Genomic DNA, 23027 nt, shown 5'->3' on the forward strand with positions numbered 1-23027 from the left:
TTAAGACTCAGGCTTATGGAGGCTCCACTGTCTGTTTGGGTCTTCCGGGCTATCAACAGCCAGCTAACAGGTGAGGAAGAAAGATATTACAAACTGTGCTGGAGATTTGGGGGAGTCAGGCTAGGAGAGATGTGCATCACTTCTGCTGCATTCCACTGGCCAACCCAATCACCTGGCCCACCTAGACATATGGAAGGCTGGGAAATGCAGTTGCTGTCCAGGTAGCTACTTCCCACCATACCTGTATGCTATGGAAGGCGAACAAGAATCCTTGGGGGTCATCAGGTTGTCTTCGCCACAAGAGACATCTTCCTTTTTAAAAATTTATTATAATGGATAACATTTTTGGAGGTCAGGGGCTGTGTCTTCAGAGGAAGCTTAGAGCTAAAAATGTATAAATTTGATTTGATGACTATGCAAGGTAAATCAATTGAATTTACTGTTCAATGATCATCTCCTTTTTAGACTTCATTTACTTAAAAAAATCTAATCTATCATCTAGACTCATTTCCTATATTCAAAAAATCTTTAGAGGTAGATGGAAAACAGGAGATCAAAAATTATAACTGGCCCCAAGAGAAGACCTCTCACTGTCAGAAGTGTTTAAATCCTCTCCTGAACGGTGGGCCCCAATTTTTACCAAACTACTAGCTCTGATTTACTTTGAGACAGAATCAAAGTTCCTACATATCCTCAGTAGAGAATCAAAGGGCTATATAATAATCCAGCCCATTTCTCTTAGAAAGGGAAATTTGCTCTCATCTCTGAAGTGCAATGTCACTTCAAAAATCTTTGCCAGCTTTCTTTTCATCAAAATGTGGAACGAGATTTCTCAGCCTGCTAGCTTACATGAGGGGCAAGCTGGGTTTTGGCATCACCCTGCTCTTCTGACTGGCAATAGTTTTTATTTCCCTACAAAAGGGTTAGGAATAAAATAAGCTTGTTTACAACATTTAACTGTTCCTCTAGCTTTTGATATAAGCCAAGCTAGACAATAATTTTTACAGATACCAATTTAACATTAGTGCTATAATACTAGCTCTGAAGGATCCCTATTCTTAAAAACTAAAATCTCTTTCTAAGCCATATAAATCTGGTCTGTACAGATCTATCTTGCTTTTTTCCCCTCTCTTTGATCAAATAACTTGAGATTTTAGAGCAGTGCTTTGTGGGTTTTGCACCATTTATCCTAGGACATTCTGCATGTAAAGAGGGTTACGCTGTCAAATGAGTTTGAGAAATACTCCATAATATATACTTCTTTTGGAGATTGGCAATGTTCAATAGCAAAGTGAAACTGAAATGTACTGCAGTATAGAAGCCTGTTAGCCTTCAATCAGGCATTACCCTACTGGATATCATTTTTTAGTTTACTGGCAACTTAATATGAACCACGCACTATGCGTACTATTGTCCATGCATTAACGCATTTGGTTCCCACAGCAGCCTTGCGAGACAGGTACTCTTGTTGTATCCATTCTACAGAGCAGGGACTGAGGCCCACTGAGGTCAAGTAACTGGCCCAAGGTCATACAGTTACTAATTAGAAAAGTCTACCTTTTAAACCAGGTCTGTCTGATGCCAGAGACCAATCTCTGGACCATCAAGCCATCACTTTTAAAAATAATACCTATGAAAACACAATAGATTTTAGAGAACTTGGTTGCATGTCAAAGAAGGCAACTTCCTCAAGGCTGATGGTTGTTGAGTTTGAACAACTAAGAACAACTAAACCTGTGACTAATCCTGAAGAGGGAGAGGGAAGAAAGGAAAGAAGGGAGGGAAGGAAGAAAAAGGAGGAGGAAGGGAAAGAGAAGGGCATGAAAACACCATAGCATCATCTACAGGGGGAAAGAAAATGGCAATTACATTTGCTTGATCGTCTCCCAAGTGTGTACTGATTATATTCAATAATTTTACCTTTGAAGTCCATGACCTGGCTCCTATGCCCTGCCACTAATCTGCTATTTAATCTGTATAAGTTAGATCATCTGATCTCCCCAAGCCTCAGTTTTCTTTTCTATTAAACAGAGAAAATAATCCCAAGCCCGTCTCTGTGCTATTTGCATAGTGTAAGGAGCAAAAACCAGTTAAGTGTTAGGAAAGTAGTTTGGAAATTCTTTTTTTAAACTCGCCCCACGATATGCTACAATAATGGTTTTAAATAGTTATTTTTCAACGAATGGGCTCCTTGTAAAAATGAACTCTTAAGGGGAATCTCAAAGCGTGAAATAGATTAAAAGCTGAACTGACTATTGAAGCAAGGGTGAGGAACCCAGAGCTTTCCCCCTCTTCTCTGACCCCTCACTTCCCATGAAAGTGGTGAAGGGCCTTTACAGATGCCCTAGGGTCCCATGGAACACTGGCCTAGCAAAATGGGGGAGGCAGGACTACATCCTGGTTTTGAGCAAGTCCCCTAGTCTCTGAGCTTCTGTTTCCCTCTCTGTAAAAAAGGAAGAGGTTGGAGGAAATGATTCTTCAGGCCTCTTTTGGCTCTGATATTCTGGGAATCTAAGTTTCTGGTTCTTGTGTCATTAGAGAGACATGTCCCCTTCCAGGCTGCCTGAAAGTGCCCCACACAGGCAACACGGTACCCATGCCGGCATGAGGGCAAATCTTGACCCAGTGTCCTGAGAGACAGCTCCCCTGACCCCCTTCGGGCCTCTGATCTGTCTCAGCATGAACAGGATCCACTGTCTCCACGTTGGATGCACTCATTCTCTCAACAAACCTTTCCTGAGCTGCTTCTCTGTGGTACAATCTGTGGCCCTAAGAAAGGGGTCCTAGAATGAATAGACCTCTAGCTTTGTCCCTGAGAAGCCCACAGCATCGTGGAGAGATGGGGACAGACATGCCAACAGCTAGACCATGGGGCCACTGGGAACCAACACGAGGTGCTCAGGGCCAGCTGGCAGCCTAGCGGAACACAGAAGGACATGACCCTGCAGTCAGCCTGCCCAGCTCCGATCCTGGCTCCACGACTCTCCTGCAGCCTTGGGAAAGTTACTCCACTTCCCCTACATCTCAGTTTCTTCACATTTAAAATGGGAGTGATAATTGGTTACCCACCTCATAGGTTTTTGTGTGGATGAGAGAAGTTAAAACATAAAAAACACTTAGAAGAGTGCCTAAAACACAATAAGCACTCAGTAACTGTCAGCTAATATGATTCCCAGCCCAGGGCTAAGTCCCCTCTCAGAAAGAACAGCATCATGATGAAAAGCTGCCCCTGGAGACAGATGACCACCATTCCAGGCTGAGCTCGGCCACTTCTCAGCTGCATCGCCACCATCACCTTGCAAGTTAACAAACTCTTCTAAGCCAGATGAACTGGCACAAAAACTATCAAACACAGCCTCTGACAGAGCAAGAACATGATCAATATTGGCAATTATTATTATTGTTGTTAATGGCAGTGAAATGGCAGGGAGAATTGTTTCTTTCCAACTGAGGGGACTGGGAAAGACATCAGGGTGAAGGTGACATTTGAGTGGACCACTGGCATGTGCCTTGGATTTTGTGAACCTGGGCTGACTTAGGAGACCTGCTCCTCCCTCTGCACATGCGCTTCAGTTCTCCTTCCTGTTTGCTCTTTACAACTACAGCCAGCGGAATGACCACAAAACAAAACACGACGGTCTAAAGATATATAAAGACAGGGACTTCCCTGGTGGCGCAGTGATTAAGAATCCGCCTGCCAATGCAGCGGACATGGGTTTGATCCCTGGTCCGGGAAGATCCCACATGCCATGGAGCAACTAAGCCCATGAGCCACAACTACTAAGCCCGCATGCCACAACTACTGAAACCAACGCACCTAGAGCCCATGCTCCACAACAAGCGAAGCCACCGCAATAAGCCCATGCACCACAACTAGAGAAAGCCCGTGCACAGCAACAAAGACCCAATGCAGCCAAAAAATAAAATAAAATAAAAGATAGATAGAGATAGGGGTGTGTGTGGAGTGTGTGTGTGTGTGTGTGTGTGTGTGTGTGTGTACGTGTGTGTATGTGTGTATTAGCCACGCCATTCTGCTCTTCCCAAACCTTCCATGACTCCCTGTTGCCTTCAGAATAAAGTCTACACCACTTAGCCTGGCCTTCCAATCCTTCTGCTACCTAGACCCAAGCGCCCACTGCCCTCTTGGACTAACCCTATCTTCCACTCAGGACCCACTGAACTTACATATCTGGGCAGATTCCCACCTTCCCATCTTGGCTTATCTTCTCTCCGACCTGACAGGTTTGGACTCAACCCTTCCATCCCTCATGACTTAAGCCTCACCTCCTCCTGCTGCCTTTTTCCCAGCATAGGTTCCATACTTGGCTTCTGCTTCTCCAAACTCCTTAGGCTCAAGCTACCTGAGCCACTCTCTTGTCACTTCTGGGGCCACGTGCATGTGTGTGTCTTGTCTTCCCAAATAGACTGGAGGGATCCTCAAAGCAAGGACGATCTCCGAGACTTCTTTGTATCTTTCTCAACCCTGCCACAATACCACCAATGTTTTACCTCAGAGTCTTACACACAATAGGGATCCAATAAGTATCTGCTAAAAGACCTTGGAAAATGAGTTAGTATTAATAACTACTAATTTTTAAAAAAAAATAATGTTGTCAATCAGTATTTGCAGGCACGACTATATTCTCAGTATTATAATAGGTCAAAAATTGAAAATAAGAGAAATAAACAAAGGATAAAATAACCATCACCTAGAAAGTTAAATCCAGATGGAAAAATACAGTTAACCTAAAAAGAAAACAAAAAGAATGTAAGGTTTAAATCATATGATTCCAACTACAGTTCAGAATGAGCTCAGGAAGAGAAGGGTTACTAGGCATGGGGGAAGGAGGGGTTTGGCCTTGTGAACAACTGCAGGAATTAAATCTCTATGGCCCTGTCTCACATTGTACATAACAGTTTAGCTGCATCAACAGTTAAACCCTCGGCCGTTAGGAGGCAATTTTCAGGCTTACCCATCATGATGAGGATTTTCATGGGGTGGGGATGGGAGGACCTAGAGAGCATCTTGTCTCTTGTTGTTTATATCTACCAGTACTTCAGAGCCTGGTGTGTCCAGGGTTGCTGGTGTGATGCTCAGCTCCTTGATTTCCTGTCTGGTGTTGGCTGGGGGACCCAGAGTGGGCCATTCCTGAGGAGCCTGGCTCACCTTATGTCACCACCTTCCTCTCTTTAACAGATTGGTTACTGGAATGAAGATGATAAGTTTGTCCCTGCAGCCACGGATGCTCAAGCCGGGGGGGATAACTCAAGTGTCCAGAATAGAACGTACATCGTCACTACAATCCTAGTGAGTACTCAGTCCTTCATGGAGGTTATCTGGGATGTGAGATAGACCAACACAAAGGTTTTCCCAGGAGTGAAAGCTGGTCATTCTTCTTGCCAAAACTGTGTGGTCGGTAGAAAGAGGAAGTAAAAAAGGAATATCCTGAAAGTCAGAGGGACTTTTGCTCTCTGGCTCTGCCATGATTTCACTTTGTGCTCTTGGATAAGTAAGTTACTTACCCTCCTTTGAGCCACAGTTTCCAATGTATATAAAACATAAGGATGAGACTAAATTGTAGTGGTTCTGACTCTACCCTTCCTTAGTAGAAGCCATTTTCAAAGCAAGTTCCCTAAAGTCCAGCACCTAAAGTGAGTATAAGTAAAGCTGTTATGATTTTCAGTGATGAGACAGTTGGAGCCTATTTAACGGTTATTCCCCCAACACCTCCAAAAAATACAAGAGCTCCTGGAACAACTTGAAAAGCTAGGCATGGCGTCTCAGTGAAACATTCTATTTTAATAGTTTGCTTCCTTAACCCAAGAACTTTTGTAATGGGGGGGGAGCAGAAATGCAGGAAGTGGATTTAGGGGCCAGAGAGACTTGCCCAAAGTTTAGCAATGTTGGAGACGCCCTCCTCCGCCACGCCAAAGGCCTCCCTCCGCAAGAGTGAACCCAGAACCCACATTCTCTGTCTCCCATTTCTCCACCAGGAAGATCCTTATGTGATGCTCAAGAAGAATGCCAACCAGTTTGAAGGCAACGACCGCTACGAGGGCTACTGTGTAGAGCTGGCGGCAGAGATCGCCAAGCATGTGGGCTACTCCTACCGTCTTGAGATCGTCAGTGATGGGAAATATGGAGCCCGCGACCCTGACACAAAGGCTTGGAATGGCATGGTGGGAGAGCTGGTCTATGGAGTAAGTTCCCTACAGGGTGGGCAACTGGAAGCGGAGGCAGAGAGGTTGACAGGAAATCATTTGGTGGTTGGCTGGCCCTGCTCATAGATGCCTATTAGACCCCATGATTTAGTATTACTGATGCCGAAAAGATGAGGAGTCCAAAAATCCCATATCTTAAGACCTTTTTTGTTCAGGTTCCTGGTCCCAGCTCCTTCAGCCAAACTCAGCTCAGTCTTGTGACTTCAGTTGATCATCATCCAATACAGGTGATAGCTTAGCTTCAAGATCAGTTTTCTCGAGGCAGACCGCTGAGTTGTTACTTCCCTGCTCAGTCACTTATTTCTCCCTCAACATGAATTTCTTCCCTGGTGTTGGGGGTAGCCTGGATACAACCAAACGTTCTAGTTACTTGCCCTTTCTAGCACCTTCCATTTCAGCCAAACCACTCTGAGTCACTCTGTTCTCTAGTCCCCTTCCATGCTGCACCTCTAAAAATCTTACCCTTCCCCCCAAACCTGTATCAAATACTACTTTTTCCAAGATGTCATTTCATTCTCCCCGTAACAGGTATGGGGAGAACCCTTTTTAACTGTTGTTGCCTTCCTTGTAGAATTTAGCTTCTGCTTCTTTTATGGCTTACCCTGCCTTATATAACAGTTATCTGTGAATAGGGATTGGTCTACTCCATTCACCACACTTGAAATAAGACCACACACAATTGCTACAAAATCTTCAATAAACTGAAGCATTTTGGAGAAGCCACTGAATGCCTTGAATTGTTTTAAGTGTTTAAGGAATCATTGAGAAGTAAAAGGTCTGATCCCTGTCCCCAGGGATCTTAACATTTTATGGTGTAGAAAAGACACTGAGAGAGAATGGTAAGACAGCAGAGAATCAAGGTTCAGGCAAAAGGCTAATATGAGTGTGTCTAGCCCTCAAGAAAGATGTAGAACTTGAACATGGCCATATTCAAATAGAGAGAAAGGCAGCCCAAGAATTTCTAAAGTATAAACTATGGAATGGTGATGGAAATAAGTAAGGTGTGAAAGGAGAATGAGAAAACACTGATGATTTTTGTAGAGGGCTTGAGATGAGTAGTCAGGGATAAGTCTGAGTAAGAAAAGAAAAGGGAAAGAGTGTGGATTGATTCAGTGGGCACTGGAAGATCATGAAGGTACTTGAGTAGAGGAACAACAAAAGGCAATGGAAGACGAATCCTGCCACCACATGCAGGAAAGAGACCACCACAGCTTCACTCATAGAAATCAAAGACTCCAGGCTGGGTTTCTGAACAGAAGCATATGCCGAGCCTCAAGCCGGTATTGAGTTCTGGTCAGGGTGAAGCAACCATTTAGGAGGTTTTAAAATCTCATTGTCTCAGATCAAGGCAATAGAAGTCATGATGGCCATGAGAGCCATACAAAGGGAATTCAAAGAAGAAAGAAATGGAACAAAGAAAATCCTTTCTAGGAAGGTGGCTTTTGAGATGACCTGGGAAGATGGTTAATGAGTTGAGAAGGGGGACGTGCTTCTACCCTCTCTCCTCCCCTATTGCCTCTCACCTTTGGGAAGCTTCACGGGTGAAAGATAGAGATCTGGGTGATTAATGCTGCATCTTGAGGTTGGTTTCCATGGGAACCTCCACCAAGCTCTTCAGGTCATCCCCATGGCAACTACTGTGAACTTTTCACCTCCACCAACATTCATCTTTACCTTCACCCCATGTTCGCTTAGAAAAGGCCTACGATCTGAGCAGAACAATGACATGATTATCCTAAGGGCAAGCCCCCCAGTAGCCAGCCATTAGTCATGGGTCACTGGCTCATCGGTGACAAACCAAAATTGCCTCTGGATGCCTCAGCTGCCAGCCCTCCCCTTTCCCCTCACCTCCACAAGGCCTGTCCCTCTGCCCAGTAAAAACTGTATTCTGAAAACTCCACGATAGGCCCAAATGGATGCCCTCTCTTGATTTTCAGTTTGGCTTTCTTTTTCTGCCCCCGCCCCCAACCGAGGAAGAATAGAGGGGTGTGGGGAAAGCATCTCTTAGCCACAAACGACCAGCAAGATCAGAAAAATTCATTCGGAGGCTTCCAAATCTCTTCCTTCTGTGTCTGTTAAATAGGCTAAGTCAATCAGGGTGTCTCTCACCTTCCTTTTGCTACCTTTTGCTCTTATCAACAATTATAATAGTAGCATTTCAGCATGTAGTATATGCCAGGCACTATGCGAAATACCCACATTATTTCACTTACTCCTCATAACAACCCCAGAAGGTAGATATGAATATTTTCCACATTTTATAGATGCGGACACTGAGACCCAGGGAGATTAGGCAGTTTGGCAAAGGACACAGAGCAGAGCCGGGACATGCAGCCTTGGCTCTTACACTGCATGCTGGGACATACCGCCTCTGTAGAAATCCCACCATCTGAGCACACTGGACTCTAAGGCCACTATTAACTAGTGATGAGAATAGCAACAGTGTCTGCGTCCTCAGATGCCACAGGCTGCAAATGAAATTTCTGCTTCTTGCATGGGTATGGCTTTGTCCCTGATTCTCAGTGACTTTCTTGCCTGTTCTTGGTCTTAATGAAGCAGCAGGAGAGTGAACTTGGGAGACAGACACCTGGATTTGAATTCCGACTCTGCCAGCTCACTGGCTACATGACTCCTGGGAGCCACTGACCGCCTCCAAGGGTTACCCGTGAATCCTCTATCCCAGGGCTGGGGTGGGGAGTGTTCCCCTCAACAGTGCCTGGCTCAGAGTGAATCTCCATCCCTGATCATTTTCTTCAGTTTTTGCTTTTACCTACTGCATCAGCGCGGTCTACTCTTTAGCCAGGATTTTTTGCGGATGTATTTTGTTTGGGGATCTCCTGGGTCGGTAGTTCTCAAAGTCTGGAGCACCAGCCTCACCTGGGAACCTGTTAGAAATGCAAATTCTCAGGTCTCTCCAGACCCAGTGATCTAGAAATTCTGCCATCTGTGGTTTAAAAAAAAAAAACCCCAAGGTGCTTTGGATGTGCTGCACGCTCAAGCTTGAGAATCACTGTCACAAGACATCTGTTTAAGAAAATAATTCTGAGCACCTGTGAAACGCCCACGGGTCACAGTACCCTCACGTATTTGAATTCTTCTGACTCTCGCAAAACACTGCTCTCCAATAGATAAAGCAAAAATTATTATGCCTCTTTTTCTAAAGAGGAAATTGACATCCAAAAGGACAACCATCTCACTCGAGGGCACGTGGTCAGTGAATCACAAAGCAAAGCGGCCAGGTCTACTTTCCCAGATGAGCATTGCCCTTGACTGATCCTGCAGAGGTCCAGTAACTTCCTCAGGGGCTGGAAATCAACTCCTGAGACCTCTCAGTCAACATCAGACAAGCTAAAAACACTGCTGCTTTGCACAAACCACCTGTCCTCTCTGGACCTGAGTTTCCTATCTGCAAAATGAGGTCACTGAACTGAAGCATCTCCCACTGTGTGTGTCTCCTATGCATATGGGTGCCTTTTGAAGACCCTCAGGGGTCCGTGGCCAAAGAATTTTGGAAACACTAAATCTACTTACCCCTCTTGGAAATTCTCAGTGCATAGGGGTCTTTTAAAGGTTCTGAGAAGTCCTGCCTCAAAGTAGTCTGTTTACATTTGTGTTTATTTTCATGTTATACTTATTAACACCCTCCTAAAAATAATGTTCCGTGGAATAAATCTTGGAACTGCTAAATGGACTAAGCAATAAGATCATGTGGTTTTGTGACTTTTTTTCCAGTTCACAGTCCCTTTTATTAACTCACATCAGGAGGCACCAGACAAATCCATTCAATTCCCTTTACCACTTTAGAAGCTCGACATCCACCTCCCTTTTGGGTAACTTGTGGGCATTCCCTCTAAGTCATTTCCATGACTTTTCTCCCCCATTCCTTCTCTACCTATGTTAGGTTACAGAGGAAAGAAGAGATATCTTCTTCCTGGCAATGGCTTGTAAGTGTTTGTAAAAAGCATCAAGATTTATGCAATGGGTGTTAGGGAAAAAAAAGAATTACTATGAAATACATACTCAGTCCCACATTGCTTTACAGAAAGTTTCTTTCTATAAGTGAGAAACTTAAGTCATTCTAAAGCCAGGCTTTTTATTCCATGTAAAATGCCTTCTCAAAAATCTCAGCCAGGGCTTCCCTGGTGGCCCAGTGGTTGAGAATATGCCTGCCGATGCAGGGGACACGGGTTCGAGCCCTGGTCTGGGAAGATCCCACATGCCGCGGAGCAACTGGGCCCGTGAGCCACAATTACTGAGCCTGCGCGTCTGGAGCCTGTGCTCCGCAACAAGAGAGGCCGCGATAGTGAGAGGCCCGCGCACCACGATGAAGAGTGGCCCCCGCTTGCCGCAACTAGAGAAAGCCCTCGCACAGAAACGAAGACCCAACACAGCCATAAATAAATAAAAACTAAATAAATAAATTAAAAAAAAAAAATCTCAGCCAATGAGAGTAACCAGAGGAAATCTTTCCTAAGCAACACCAGCCGGCAGCTGGGCGGGGCCGGAGTCTGCACAGCATCTGTCCCCAGCCTCACATCTGGACTGTTACGCAGTGTCATAAGAGAAAGCCATCCGCCTCCAACAGACTTGCACAGACATGCCTCTCATTTCCAAAATGAATGTCATGGCATCTGTCCATGGAACCGTGTTAGGTTTCCAGGATCTCTTGATCTCAGGCCAAGAGAGCAGTGGATTTTATAGCAGAGATGCCAGTGCTTCTGCCATTAGGCAGAGGTAGGAAAGACAGAAGAGCAAGGCTGGTGATTCCACATGCTGGATGCACAGAGATGAACATTTCTTGCAACAATTTTATGTTTATCTACATGAATTTTTAAAACTGAGTTATTTGTGCACTTCTTAGCAGTCTCCTTGAAAAAAACAAATTGTGATACTACTTTACTTTCTCTCTGCCAGAGAGAAACTACTTTCCTCACATGATTCCCTTCTCTGGGAATGTATTCTGTACCCGAGCAACCTGTTGAAATCCTACTCTCACTTCAGTGCCAATTTATATGTCACCTCTCTGATGGCGCAGTCCCTGATCTCCCCAGCCAGAATTAATTCCTTCCTGACCTCCTGTAGCACTTTGTATCTCTTAGCATGGCTCCAGCCTATAGACTGGAAAATTTTGTGTGTGTGTACCAGTCTCGCCGACTAGATTGTAATTCCCTGAGTGTAGAGACCACAGCTTCCCTTCCAGCCTAGGGCTTACGCATAATAAGCGCCCAGTAAATGTTTACTGTGTTAAATTTGCCTTCCCTACCTTGTTAGCCAGGGCTGTCTTGGTTGCAGGTAAAAGAAGCCCAACTCAAACTGGCTTAAGCAAACAGACTGATTGGATCATGTTCCTGAGGACAAACAAAAGAGTATACTGACATATGATCCTAGGGAGTCCAGGGTAAGCCCTGAATTAAGGGTGACTCAAATTATTTCATCATGGATCACCTCTCACTCTGACTTTCAGGGCTCATGCTCATTAAAGAGACTTGGGTCCTGTGCCATCCTTCAATGAACCATTCTGGCCAGGGGAGTAGTGTACACCGATGGCCACAGACCTGGGTGATATGCTTCACCTCATAACCAGGGTGATCAGCCCCATTTGAACCAGGAGGACTGAGAGTGGGGCAGGAGTAGTTCTTCTTCCAGAGGAAGAAGGCATGGTTGCTGGGCAGGCAAAAAATAACAGATATTATGACAGCCTCCTTCCATAAGGTGAGGAAGACTCCCCTAACAATCAGAACCGTCAAAGAATGGGATAATCTCTCCTGTGAGATATTGAGCCAATCATCCATTTACCATAAATATTTTATAGAGAGTAGGAGGGTTTGGACTTCTAAGGTTCTTTCCAACTCTCACATCCTTTAAGATTACAAAAGAATATTCACAGTGAAGAGAAAAATAAGAGAACAGAGAGCTGCTGAACTCAAGGGCGTTTTTTTTTCCTTTTTTTTTTTTTTGCAGAGAGCAGATGTGGCCGTGGCCCCTTTAACTATCACCTTGGTCCGGGAAGAGGTGATAGATTTCTCCAAACCATTTATGAGTTTGGGGATCTCCATCATGATAAAAAAGCCACAGAAGTCCAAGCCAGGGGTCTTCTCCTTCCTGGATCCTTTGGCTTATGAGATTTGGATGTGTATTGTTTTCGCCTACATTGGAGTGAGTGTTGTCCTTTTCCTGGTCAGCCGCTTCAGCCCCTACGAATGGCACAGTGAAGAGTTTGAGGAAGGGCGGGACCAGACAACCAGCGACCAGTCCAATGAGTTTGGGATATTCAACAGCTTGTGGTTCTCCCTGGGAGCCTTCATGCAGCAAGGATGTGACATTTCTCCCAGGTGAGTCAGCTCTTCTCAACCCCTCTGCTCAATGTCATATATATAGGAAAAAACAAATACTGGGAAATTAAGGGTGGGAATTTTTTCCAGACTTTATAGTATTCGGTTTTCCAACTATGCTTTACTGTCAACTGTCCGTTGCATGCTGTGGATTATACGGACACATCCTGTGCCTTGACCAGTTCTATCTGCTATCTGGGTGATGTGCTCTGTCGAGATTAACAGGCCTAATCACGACTCTAATGTTCTGTAGCCGAAAGGTACAGAGAAAGGATGGGGGACAGTATGGTACGACTAACGTTTGTTGAGCACCTACCACATATGCTAAGCGAGGTTTTGAGTCCTCTACATGCCTTATTTCATTGAATCTTTGCAGAAGCATTAAGTGGAATTCTCGTTCTATCTCCTTTTACGAATGAGGGACCACAGAAATGTTGAATATATTTCCAAGGTTAAACAGCTAATAGCTAGGTGAGTCAGGATTCAACCCCCATCCTGAACTATTTCCGAGGGGTAGAAGGAGCACTGAATTATGAGTGGGTTCTCACTCTGGTTCTAGCACTTTCTGTGTGTCTCTGGACAAGTCACCTGGCCCTTGCAGACCTTGGTTTCTTCATCTTTAAGAAAAAATGGTTCTGCTTTTCTTGGTTCTGAGAAAGATCTTGGAAATAATCTAGTTCCCATGGTGATGTAAATTTGTTTCTTACGGTTGGAAAATGAAGTTTCTTAGAAATGCCTCAGATATCATACTGAGAGTACTGGGGTGACCAAATCAGTGAGGTTTCAGCCCCCACAGGAGACATGAGTAGCTCCATTTTTGTCTGTTTTACATATTGGACTTGTGAATACAATTTCTTTTGAAAAACAGAAGGGAAAGGAAAGGAGAAGGGAGGGGAGGGGAGGGGAGGGGAGGGAAGGAGAAAGAAGGAGGCAGGGAGGGAGGAAGAAGGAAAAGTGGAATGGAGAGGGGAAACAAAAAATCTGAAAACTACCAATCTACACCAATTCCCAAATTTACTGACCCCCTTTCTGTCTTTGTGTGTAACGTTCTTTCAACTATATTCTGGAAAGTTCATGTCACAAATCATGTCACAAATAAATAAGTGCTGACTGTATTTCCTTTTACAGTTGCTTAATGTCTGTGAGCTCTTTAATCAGTATGCAGTCCCTTATAGATACCGAGCTTCTAAAGCATGCAGGGAGGCATGGCTTAGAATCTGGCTGCATGAATAGATTTGCACACACTCTCACTTTCTGGGGGCATAACTGCATAAATACCAAGGCCTCATAGACACGTGCTGGAGGCATCTTTACCACCTGTCTGGTTCGCATTTGGGTGTCAGCAAGGACCAATATTCCTAAGTGGCAATGGAATAAAATCTTCCTAAGGAGCTCCCCTCAGGACTCATTTTGCCCGCTGTATAATTTAGATTGTCTCATCGTTCACCATTATACTCTTGTTTTTCTTTAAATAAGAAGACAGTCAGGGGGGTTGCGTGGGAGAAGAGGTGTGAGACTGGAAGCCTGGCCAGTACTGGCAAACACATGGTAAAGAGCAGAGAGAACCAAGCAGGGGAAGGGCTTGCTTAAAAATAACTCAGGCCAGTAGGTAAACAGTGGGAAGAAATGATTCTTCACTAGTCAGTATAATGGGCCATCCAAACATGCATGTGTCTGAAAAGACCCCTGGGCTTGTTTTTTCTCCTTTATTTCCTTCATGGCTGGGCATCTTATCCGCTAAGGGCACCCTTGTGGACTGACCTCAGACTGTGTTTTCACACTCCTCACTATTCCTCCTGAAGTCTCAAGTTAGTGACCCACAAACTGAATCCTCTAGCAGGCAAGTTTCTGTGTAACCTGCACAGTTTGGCAATGATGGTCCAAAACTGAGTGGCAGCTGCCCTCTTGAGCTGATGCGTGTATTCCCCACTGGACCACAGCCCCCAGGTGATCAGCTTCATTCCTGCGTGACTCAGCTGCCCCTGAAAGGGTATGTGCGCTTGTGACTTCTGGCTAGAAGAGGATTTTCAAACTGTGTTTCCAGGACTCCTGAGGGTTCCACGAGGCTATCTTAGGAATTGACCTTGAGGTGAAGATGACACCAAACAGGAAACCCAGCCTCCTTCCTTCCCATTTCTAATAAATCAAATCCGCTCTATGCTTCTGTATTTTCACTGGTAAAATGGGAAACAACCCTAGTATTGTTGTGAGGTTTAAGAGAGATTGATACATATAGAACCCATAACACAGTATCCAGCCAGCACATAGGAAGCACAACAAAAGGGAAGCTATTTTCAATTCTTTTATCGATTTTCTATATTGGACTTCTGCTAAACTTCACTAGAAGAAAGGGTGCCACTGCTCACACTGATTGAAAAGCCACTGGACCTCTCTCTTCTAGGCAAGTCCACGGACAAAGCAGAACGGTGGTTCACTCCTGAGACCAGCAATACCTGGGTTTCTGAGGCTCCCCCTCAGAGGGACTGGGAGGAAGGATTTTGGATTTAAGGGTCTGAGAAGACCCAACCTGCCAGAAAAAGGAGTTTGATCCACTTGAGGTGGACTCTTGCATACCAGGCCTAGCTCAGCCAATTCCAGCACTTAGGGACCTGCATAAACCCCCCTAAGAGTCAGAATATGCATCACAACATTTGTTGGGAATATATGCTAAAGAGAAAAGGTACATACTTCACCTCACTAGGGCCAGACAAAAACACAAGGATGCTATGACAGTGATGAGAACCAGAGCCAAGCAGACAAGTGCAAACACCAGTGGAAGCTTTTGTTGTTGTTGTTGTTTACATATTTCCTGATGAAGTCAACGAAGTTTCATGAGCCTCTGATATGCAGAGCACTAGACACCCTGGGGCTACAGTAGGAGGTATTTTTAAGGGCTTTTGATACTCAAACATCTTTTCCAATAAGCTTCAATTAATTGTTCTTGCTATTTACTAACGGAATATATCATAAATCCTCACAAATTTAGAACTTGGGGGATTAAGTTCCACCTAAATTGCACATATCTGCATGCATACACAAGTAGCTTTATCTTTTCTTAATCTCGTCAATATTTATATTAATGTCTATTAACCAAAAGCCAATGAAATGTGGCCAGATGTGGGTGTCTGCAAGTAACGCAATAATCTGACCAGAGTAATAGGAACAGTTAGAGAGTTACCTTTCTTATAAGGAGAGCGGAGGCAGACAGTGGCTCATGGTTCAGTGAAATCGGGGTCTGCTGTGCTATGGTTGCCCCAGCCTTTTCTCGTGTGCCCAAAACGGCGGCTCCCAGATGTCACGTCCGTGTTCAAGCAGCAAGAGGGGGAAAAAGTACTGCAGCCAGTTCCGTCTCTTTGGAGCAGGAAACCAAAAGCTTACAATATACTCCCCATCCCAAGCGGGCATCTCCTTCTGTCTATCTCGTTAGTCAGAGCAGTGGCCCACAATCACTTCTAGCAACAAGGAAGGTGGAAATGGCAAGAATTAGGTTTTTTAGCCTCTAAAACGGAAGGGGTTGGAATGGATATTGGTGAGTCAACCAGCAGCACTGGCCAAAGCGCCCAAGTCAATGTTTTGTTCACCGACACCATGAATAGATAAGATAATATGTAAATAGCACCTTCAGTGATATATGCCAGTAAGTGCTACTGATTTGCTTTCAAGAGTCTTCTCTCCTCCCTTTAAAATGTTTCTATGAGAAATTGTTTTCGTGTAGCCTATTTTAACATTCAAAGTTAAAATTCAATTGAGCTATGATCACAAATTACAACTTTCTTCATTAGGTTGATGGTAAGATATTAAGAATGCCATCCATGAGTTGCCTTTGCAGGCCGGTGTCTTGTGCCCAAAGACCTATTTTTAATAGATACTTTAGATTTCTTTTTTCAGGGACAGGAACATTTTGAGAAGGGATATATTAAAGGAAGGGCAAAATCATCCCAGGCAAGATTTATCTTTAGTTCCCCCAACTTTCCTTTCTGTAGCTTTTGACCCTATTTGTGGCCAATGTCATTCATTTACTCAACAGATATTACTAATTGCCCGTGAGGTGCAGCACAGGGTGCTGGGTGCCGAGGATGTGAAGATACACTGATGATGGAGCATGAGGGGGCGGGAGTCTTTCCTTCAAGGTGATGGCAAGTACAGCGGGATAAGACAGACATTACGTAAACAATTGTGAATGTATAAATTGTGATGCACTGTGAATAAAATGAATCTGCTGTAGCACTAGATAATAAAGGAAGTGGAATTAAAGGGGACTGACTTAGGGTGTTCTGAGAAAGTTCCTCCAAGGAGCAGATAGGTAAGAAGGAGCTAAGCTTACACAGAGCTGTATTATTAGAGAAGTAGGCAGAGACCAGATCGCGCACCACGGCCATAGTATAGATTTAAAGTTTTACTCTAAATGCAATGGGAAGGCACTGGAGAGTTTTAAGCAAGGGAAGGATTGATTTACATGTTGTAATACTACTCTGGGGAGCTATGAGGAAAATGAATTAAAGCAGAGAATAGTCAAGAGTGGAAACAGAGGGACCAAGCAATAGGTTCTCACGTCTGTCTAGGGGCAATTATAGTGATGGAAATTACGATGGGCATGGAGATGGATTAGTGGTCTACTCTGAAACTAGAATTGACAGCCCTTGCTGATAGATTGGATATTTGAAGGGGAGGAGAGGGAAAAGTCAATGGTGTCTCCAAGAGGTAGGGAGCATTTGGAAAACATGGCACCACAATTCCGGAGACCTTTAGGTCTGGCTCCGATCGTGAGAATGATCTAGTCCATCCGCCCCGTTACAGATGAGGAAACTGAGGCTCCAAAGGGGAATGGGATTTTCCCTAAGGTCACCAGGGCAATGCCTCTGGCCTGCTGCCGCCCAGTCCAGTGCCGCCTACCCTGAAGTCTCATCCCAGGCTCCACTGCCTGCAAGTGAACTCAGAGTGAGCCTTTCAACTCTTTATTCCCACGGCCCCTACCTCCCCTTTGGCTTCCACTTTGCTGGGATTGGATGACCTTAGTAAGGAAAAGGAGAGGGGTTTGGAAGGTCGTAGGGGAAGAGAGGAAAATGGGAAATTATGATTTCAGCTTTCAGAACTCTTGTATTCCTGATCTTAGAATGTGACAGAATGTATGATAATTATTTCCCCCTAGTAGAGATAATTACTCTCAGCGAGAAGAATTCTAAAGCGGGGGAGTGATAGCACTTTGGAGGTCTCTGGGAACCCTCTACCACAGCCCCTGCCCCAGTTAATGTGCTTGTGGAGGGCCCTGAGACTGATTCACCGTGGGAACAGAGTAGCCAATGAACAGAGCTGATAAACGATGGCAGCCTGACCTTCGCATTCACACACAAATTCCACAGCAACCAGTATTACAGTGCATGGAGGGGTGATGAGGAACCTCCCCCTTCCACCTCCTGTTCTCCCCGCTTCCCTCCCAGAGATAGGCGTGGAAACCCCTTCCTCTTTCCCTATTGATGTAACTGGAGTGTTGCAGGGGAAAGAAGGGGGTAAACATTCAAGGAAGTTGACGGAAGCAGCCTGAATGTGTGAAATAGTTTATCTTTAGAAAGCATAATCCTCATTCAGGACACAGATTCATTGCTGCAAGGAACAGTGTCATAAGGATGTGTGCACAGCGATGATGCAAGAAATGTGTGTTAGATGCTTTGGGTCTTGGGACTAGGTATGAGGGTTTCTGCTGGGACCCCTGCGTCAGAATCACCTGGGATGCCTGTAAGAATGCAGATTTCCAGGCCCCACCCTAGGTCCGTGGAATTGGGAATTCTGCAATTGGAGAGAGAAATACACATTCCACAAGCCCTCCCCTTCCCCCAGGGCAGCTGGGCATTAAAGTCTGAAAGCCATTGAGCTAGGATGTTGTTCAGGAAACTCAGTTTAGAAGTGTAAGAAGTAAGGTCCATGGGGCAGCCTGAAATCGTGCCAGTCAACCACAGCAAACACCGAGCCCAGGATCTGCCTGCTCGCTGCCCTGTGGTGTGTTACCTGCCAGGGGAGTGAGGCCCTGGGCATGGCCACTGAAGGCAGAAGCCTTGCCAGGACGCTGCTGCCTCTGCAGGCCAGGCTACCAGGAGGAGTTCATAGAGGATTCACCGGAGTACATTCCCCTTGATGGGGTCCCCCTCGCCATTAACAGGTACCACAGCTGTGACAGGGGTGATCTGTGCAGGGACAGTGTGTCCCCCATCACTGGGGGACTCCAGCTCAATGTCTCCTTCCTTTTCAACTTTAACCGTCTGCTACCTGATGGCGAGACCCAGAGCCAGGCTCTGATACTGAGCAGTTTTGCAGACCATGGTGAAGCACAGGAGTAGAAGTTTCAGAGCCTGTGCAAGCCGGATGGAAATATTCAAATGAAGGCAGTGACAGGAGTGTAAAAGCTTTGCTGGACATGCAAATGAAAAGCATCATTTTCTGCCTCTCAGCCAGCAGTTCTGGCCGCCAGCAAGGGGGAAGTCAAATTGTTCTCTCTTTCTCTCTAGATTGCTGCGGAACTCCAGGGTTTGAACAGTTTAATTGAAGGAGAGAGTTTTTTTCCCTCCAAAATCACAATAAGCAAACATTCAGAAAGTGTTTCCCAGAGCCAAAAGGGATGTTCAGGACCATTTAGTCTCTCCTTAAATGTTTATTTAGCACCTGTTATATGGCAGGCATGGTTCAGGATGCTACGGGAGACATCACCAAACAAAGCAGACAAAAACCCCTGCCCTCCTAGAGCTTACCTTCTAGGGAGAGAAAGCAGGCAATAAACAAAATAAAATGTAGGCAACACCCCCATCCCAATTCGATAGGTGAAGCTTCTGGCTTACAGGGAGGGGAAGGGACTTAGCCAAGGTCACACAGATAACCAGCATAAGTTCAGTAACACAAAAACAGGGGTGAGCTAGGAGCTGTGCTCAACTGGGCATGCCTGTGTCAGCTAAAAAGGTGCTGCTCCCACTCAGCCCTGGACAGTCACTGCCAGGAGAACTCTGCAGATGAAACCAACGCACACCTACACTCAGCTTGTGGGTCGTCAGCTGGGGACCCCTGGAAGAATGGTGCTGAGTATAAAACACCACTGTGCCTTTAATGCATTTAGGCACACTTGGAATATCATATTTATAGATTTTTTTAAAAGGAATTCTCCTCTCCCCACCAGCCCTCATTTTTGGTTCGAAGGATAAAAAACTGATTGCTATGTTTTTCTTTCCTTTCACATATCTTGGAAAATCCAGGCCGTGAATAGGGCTGCACTAAAAGAAAGACAGTCCCCACAACTTTATATCCAGAAAGGTCCATCTACATCTTCCTGGAGAGAATCCCTTCTTTTTTTTTTTTTGGCTGCATTGGGTCTTCATTGTTGCGCACGGGTTTTCTCTAGTTGCAGCAAGCGGGGGCTACTCTTTGTTGCAGTGTGCGGGCTTCTCATTGCGGTGGCTTCTCTTGTTGCAGAGTACGGGCTCTAGGTGTGCAGGCTTCAGTAGTTGTGGCACACAGGCTCAGCAGTTGTGGCGCACGGGCTTAGTTGCTCTGCAGCATGTGAGATCTCCCCAGACCAGGGCTCGAACCTGTGTCCCCTGCATTGGCAGGCGGATTCTTAACCACTGCGCCACCAGGGAAGCTCCCCACCCATTTCTTTTTAAACCCTCTCTGGAAATATAGCATCTGAGATCCAGAGACCCAGTTGTTCACCTGGAAAGAAGTACTGAGTTCTAAAAAGGGAAAAATGAAAGCATAACTAATTGAATTGATGGGGAATGTATGCTCAGAGTCCTATGGGGAGCCTGATGGTTTTGAATATGAGTTAAGTACCACCATCCAACTGTGGCAAATGAATACTTCTATGCTAGCCTGTGTTCAAGCAAGATCATAGGTGAATGAAGCCCAAGGTAGCTAGCAGAAAATAACGCGTTCCACTAACACAGAAACGACAGACCTACGTGATGACAGTCACCTTGTGTATCTGGTGGCTTAAGGAGAAAGGACCTTAAAATGAGGAGGCACAGTAGCTGCTGAGAGCAGAATGGAGCCCTTCCCAAGGGGGGAAACAGGAGCAGCTGCGTCACAGGCAGCGGGCCCACAGGGTTGGAGGAGGTGGTAAAAGATCTTAGAAAGAAGCTCAGTCTCAGTCTACTAGCCCACTGGGTGAGTCGCTTCCCCTCTCTGTCCCACTTGCCCCTCTTCAAAATGGGAGCAAGATGGTGCCTGGTATGTCCCCAGCTCCCATCTAAGGCTAGTGTCCCTTTGATTCCCAGGTCCAGCCAAGGCTCTAGCCAAGTCAGATTGTGCTTCATTCTGTTTCCCCAGCCCCAGGCTGCCTTTATAGCCTTGTCATTCCCTCTATTTGGAGCACCCTCTCCCATCTTTCCCTCTCAGTGACACTCCCTTTTGCAAATACTGCCTTCCCACTGCTTCCCTCCCAAGTCCCCGGAAGCTATGCTTTGCAGTAATAGTTACAGCTTGAACTCGGGAATAGGCCTGCCTGCAGCTGAATCCTAGCTCTGCCACTTACTGGCTATGTAAGCGTGGGAAAATAACTTCTCTGCGCCACAGTTTCTTCTTCTGGAAAATGGAGATAATAAAAACACCTACTTCAAAGGGATAGTCTGAGTATTAGATGACACAATGCGTGGAAAGCTCTTCCTTGGCTGATGCACAAATGGTAAATGCTATCGACATAGTTGTTGCTGTCGCCATGGTCATCTGAATCTCTCCGAGGGCATCTTATATCTTCAATCCTCAGCTACCATTGCCCATTTCTGTTTCTTATCAAAACACATACTGGCAAACTTATCTCTGCCGCTCATCCAGAATCTGACACGGGTGTTGTGTGTTCTAAGTACTCAACACATGTTTGTTGAATGAATACATGCACTTTCACAAGTAGCCTTCTAAAATATGACCATGTCATATTTTGCACTTAATGGAGAGAAAGCAACCTAAGAGAGAGAATTTCTGGCTGTCACTAACTACCTGTGTAACATGGGGCAACTCAGTCCTGGTGTTTCAATGAATGTGGAGGAAAAGCAGGAAGAATTGGAGGAAAGGAAGTTAAATAGACCAACCCAGAAAACAAAGTCCCCTGTCATCCTAGAGTTGCCACTTACCCCACTTTTCAGGAACATTCTACTCTTCTCTTTGCTGGGAAAACAGTAGTAATAACTGCTTAGTTTGTTGCACCTACTATGTATCAGGCACTCTCTTAAGTGTCATATGATGTTACCTCTAATCACCGTGACAACCTCTGCTCAGGGACATCAACATCATTTTATAGATGAGAAAACTGAGGCTGAGGGCAATTAATCCCCTTGTTCATGGTTACCCAGCAGAGCTGCGATTATAACCTGTGTCTATTGGAATCAAAGACTCGTGATTTATCTTTGACACACCGTTGTCTTCCAAGACCAAAAATCTTCTGAAGGTCCCTTAGGGCTCCCTGTGGATTGTTAGAATTCATGGAAGTAAAAAGCATCCTTTTTCTTCTGTAGGGTTCCCTAACTTTTTTCTAACAGACCTTTTTTGCTTTGGGTTTTCTTCCATCAATATTCCTTACAGTATCTTTGTCCTTAAAAGCCATCTCCTGGGGAAGAAGAGCTAAGCCCCTGGGAGGGCACTCTGCCCCCACCAGAGTGTGTGCTGCACGGCCAGCTGGGTGAGGGAGATGGTGAAACAGACAAGAGCAAAGATGCAACTGGTGCCGCTTTGGAGAGGCCAACCTCTTGGTTTCAGCTGGGAGGTGACTGTGGACATAGGGTGGATTCCACAGTCAGAGCTAAAAGCTGGAGAGGGCATATTTTTACCTGTAGTGCTTTAGACATAAATGGAGGGGGGGGAAAGGCAAAAAGGATTACAAATGGCCTTAAAATTACGGTCCATCTGGAGGCTACACGTTTATCCTATAGAAATGATTGTGCAAATGTGGCAAGATGTATGTATAAGGATTTTCATTTCACTGTTGTTTTAAAAAGTTAGAAGTAGCCCACTGACCGTCAGCTGAAAAATGTGATGCTTCGTCATCCAGTGGAACACAATGCAGCTGTTTAGGTGGATGAACAAGGCTGCCTGTGCTACTTCGTAAAGAGCTTCAGGATTGCGTAGCCTGGATAATAATGGGAATAATGGGTTCTCGTCCCACCGGTCCCAAATCATAGGCTCTTTTCACTGCACCCTGCTGCCTCTTTGGAACACAGGAAACTAGGGGAATGTGTCACTGAGGACTAAACTCTGTGGTATGTAGAGTTGAAGCTAGATTCTTTTCTGAGAAAGGAAATATTAGTGTGGGTTGTAGTGAAAAGAGACCTCTGGGAAGCATTGGACTGTGGCTTGAAAAATGAGATAAGATTTTCTACAAAAGCAAGAGAAATGAAGAGGGAAATCTCTGGTGGGGGAATCACTGTGAGCAAAGGCACTGAAGCAGGCATATGCTGAGCCAGGGGACCTGTCAATCAAGGTCATCCCTAGGGACTCATTAGC

General features: G+C 45.2%; 1 protein-coding gene, 2 long non-coding RNA genes and 1 pseudogene across 7 annotated transcripts in view; 3 read left to right on the top strand and 1 right to left on the bottom strand.

The window, feature by feature from the left end:
* LOC309622898 overlaps nucleotides 1-23027 on the top strand; it is an 843724-nt gene that overhangs the window by 616656 nt on the left and 204041 nt on the right. The window lies entirely within an intron of this gene.
* The window catches only part of GRIA1 (glutamate ionotropic receptor AMPA type subunit 1), a 315761-nt gene that overhangs the window by 204380 nt on the left and 88354 nt on the right, over nucleotides 1-23027 (top strand). For all 4 annotated transcript variants that reach the window (XR_014241162.1, XM_082379063.1, XM_082379062.1 and 1 more), the window contains exons 9-11: nucleotides 5198-5308; nucleotides 5995-6201; nucleotides 12184-12554. Coding sequence is in view for 3 of the 4 variants with exons in the window: in XM_082379063.1 (XP_082235189.1) it covers nucleotides 5198-5308; nucleotides 5995-6201; nucleotides 12184-12554 (689 nt within the window). In the remaining variant the exon portion in view is untranslated. The remainder of the gene's footprint in view (nucleotides 1-5197; nucleotides 5309-5994; nucleotides 6202-12183; nucleotides 12555-23027) is intronic.
* Nucleotides 1-23027, bottom strand: part of LOC309622902 — a 480082-nt gene that overhangs the window by 145699 nt on the left and 311356 nt on the right. The window lies entirely within an intron of this gene.
* The window catches only part of LOC309622864 (N6-Methyl-AMP deaminase pseudogene), a 472574-nt pseudogene that overhangs the window by 86518 nt on the left and 363029 nt on the right, over nucleotides 1-23027 (top strand). The gene's annotated exons all lie outside the window — the stretch shown is intronic.

The sequence above is a fragment of the Balaenoptera borealis genome (assembly GCF_965194805.1).
Source record: "Balaenoptera borealis genome assembly, chromosome: 2".
Classification (NCBI taxonomy): Eukaryota; Metazoa; Chordata; class Mammalia; order Artiodactyla; family Balaenopteridae; genus Balaenoptera; species Balaenoptera borealis.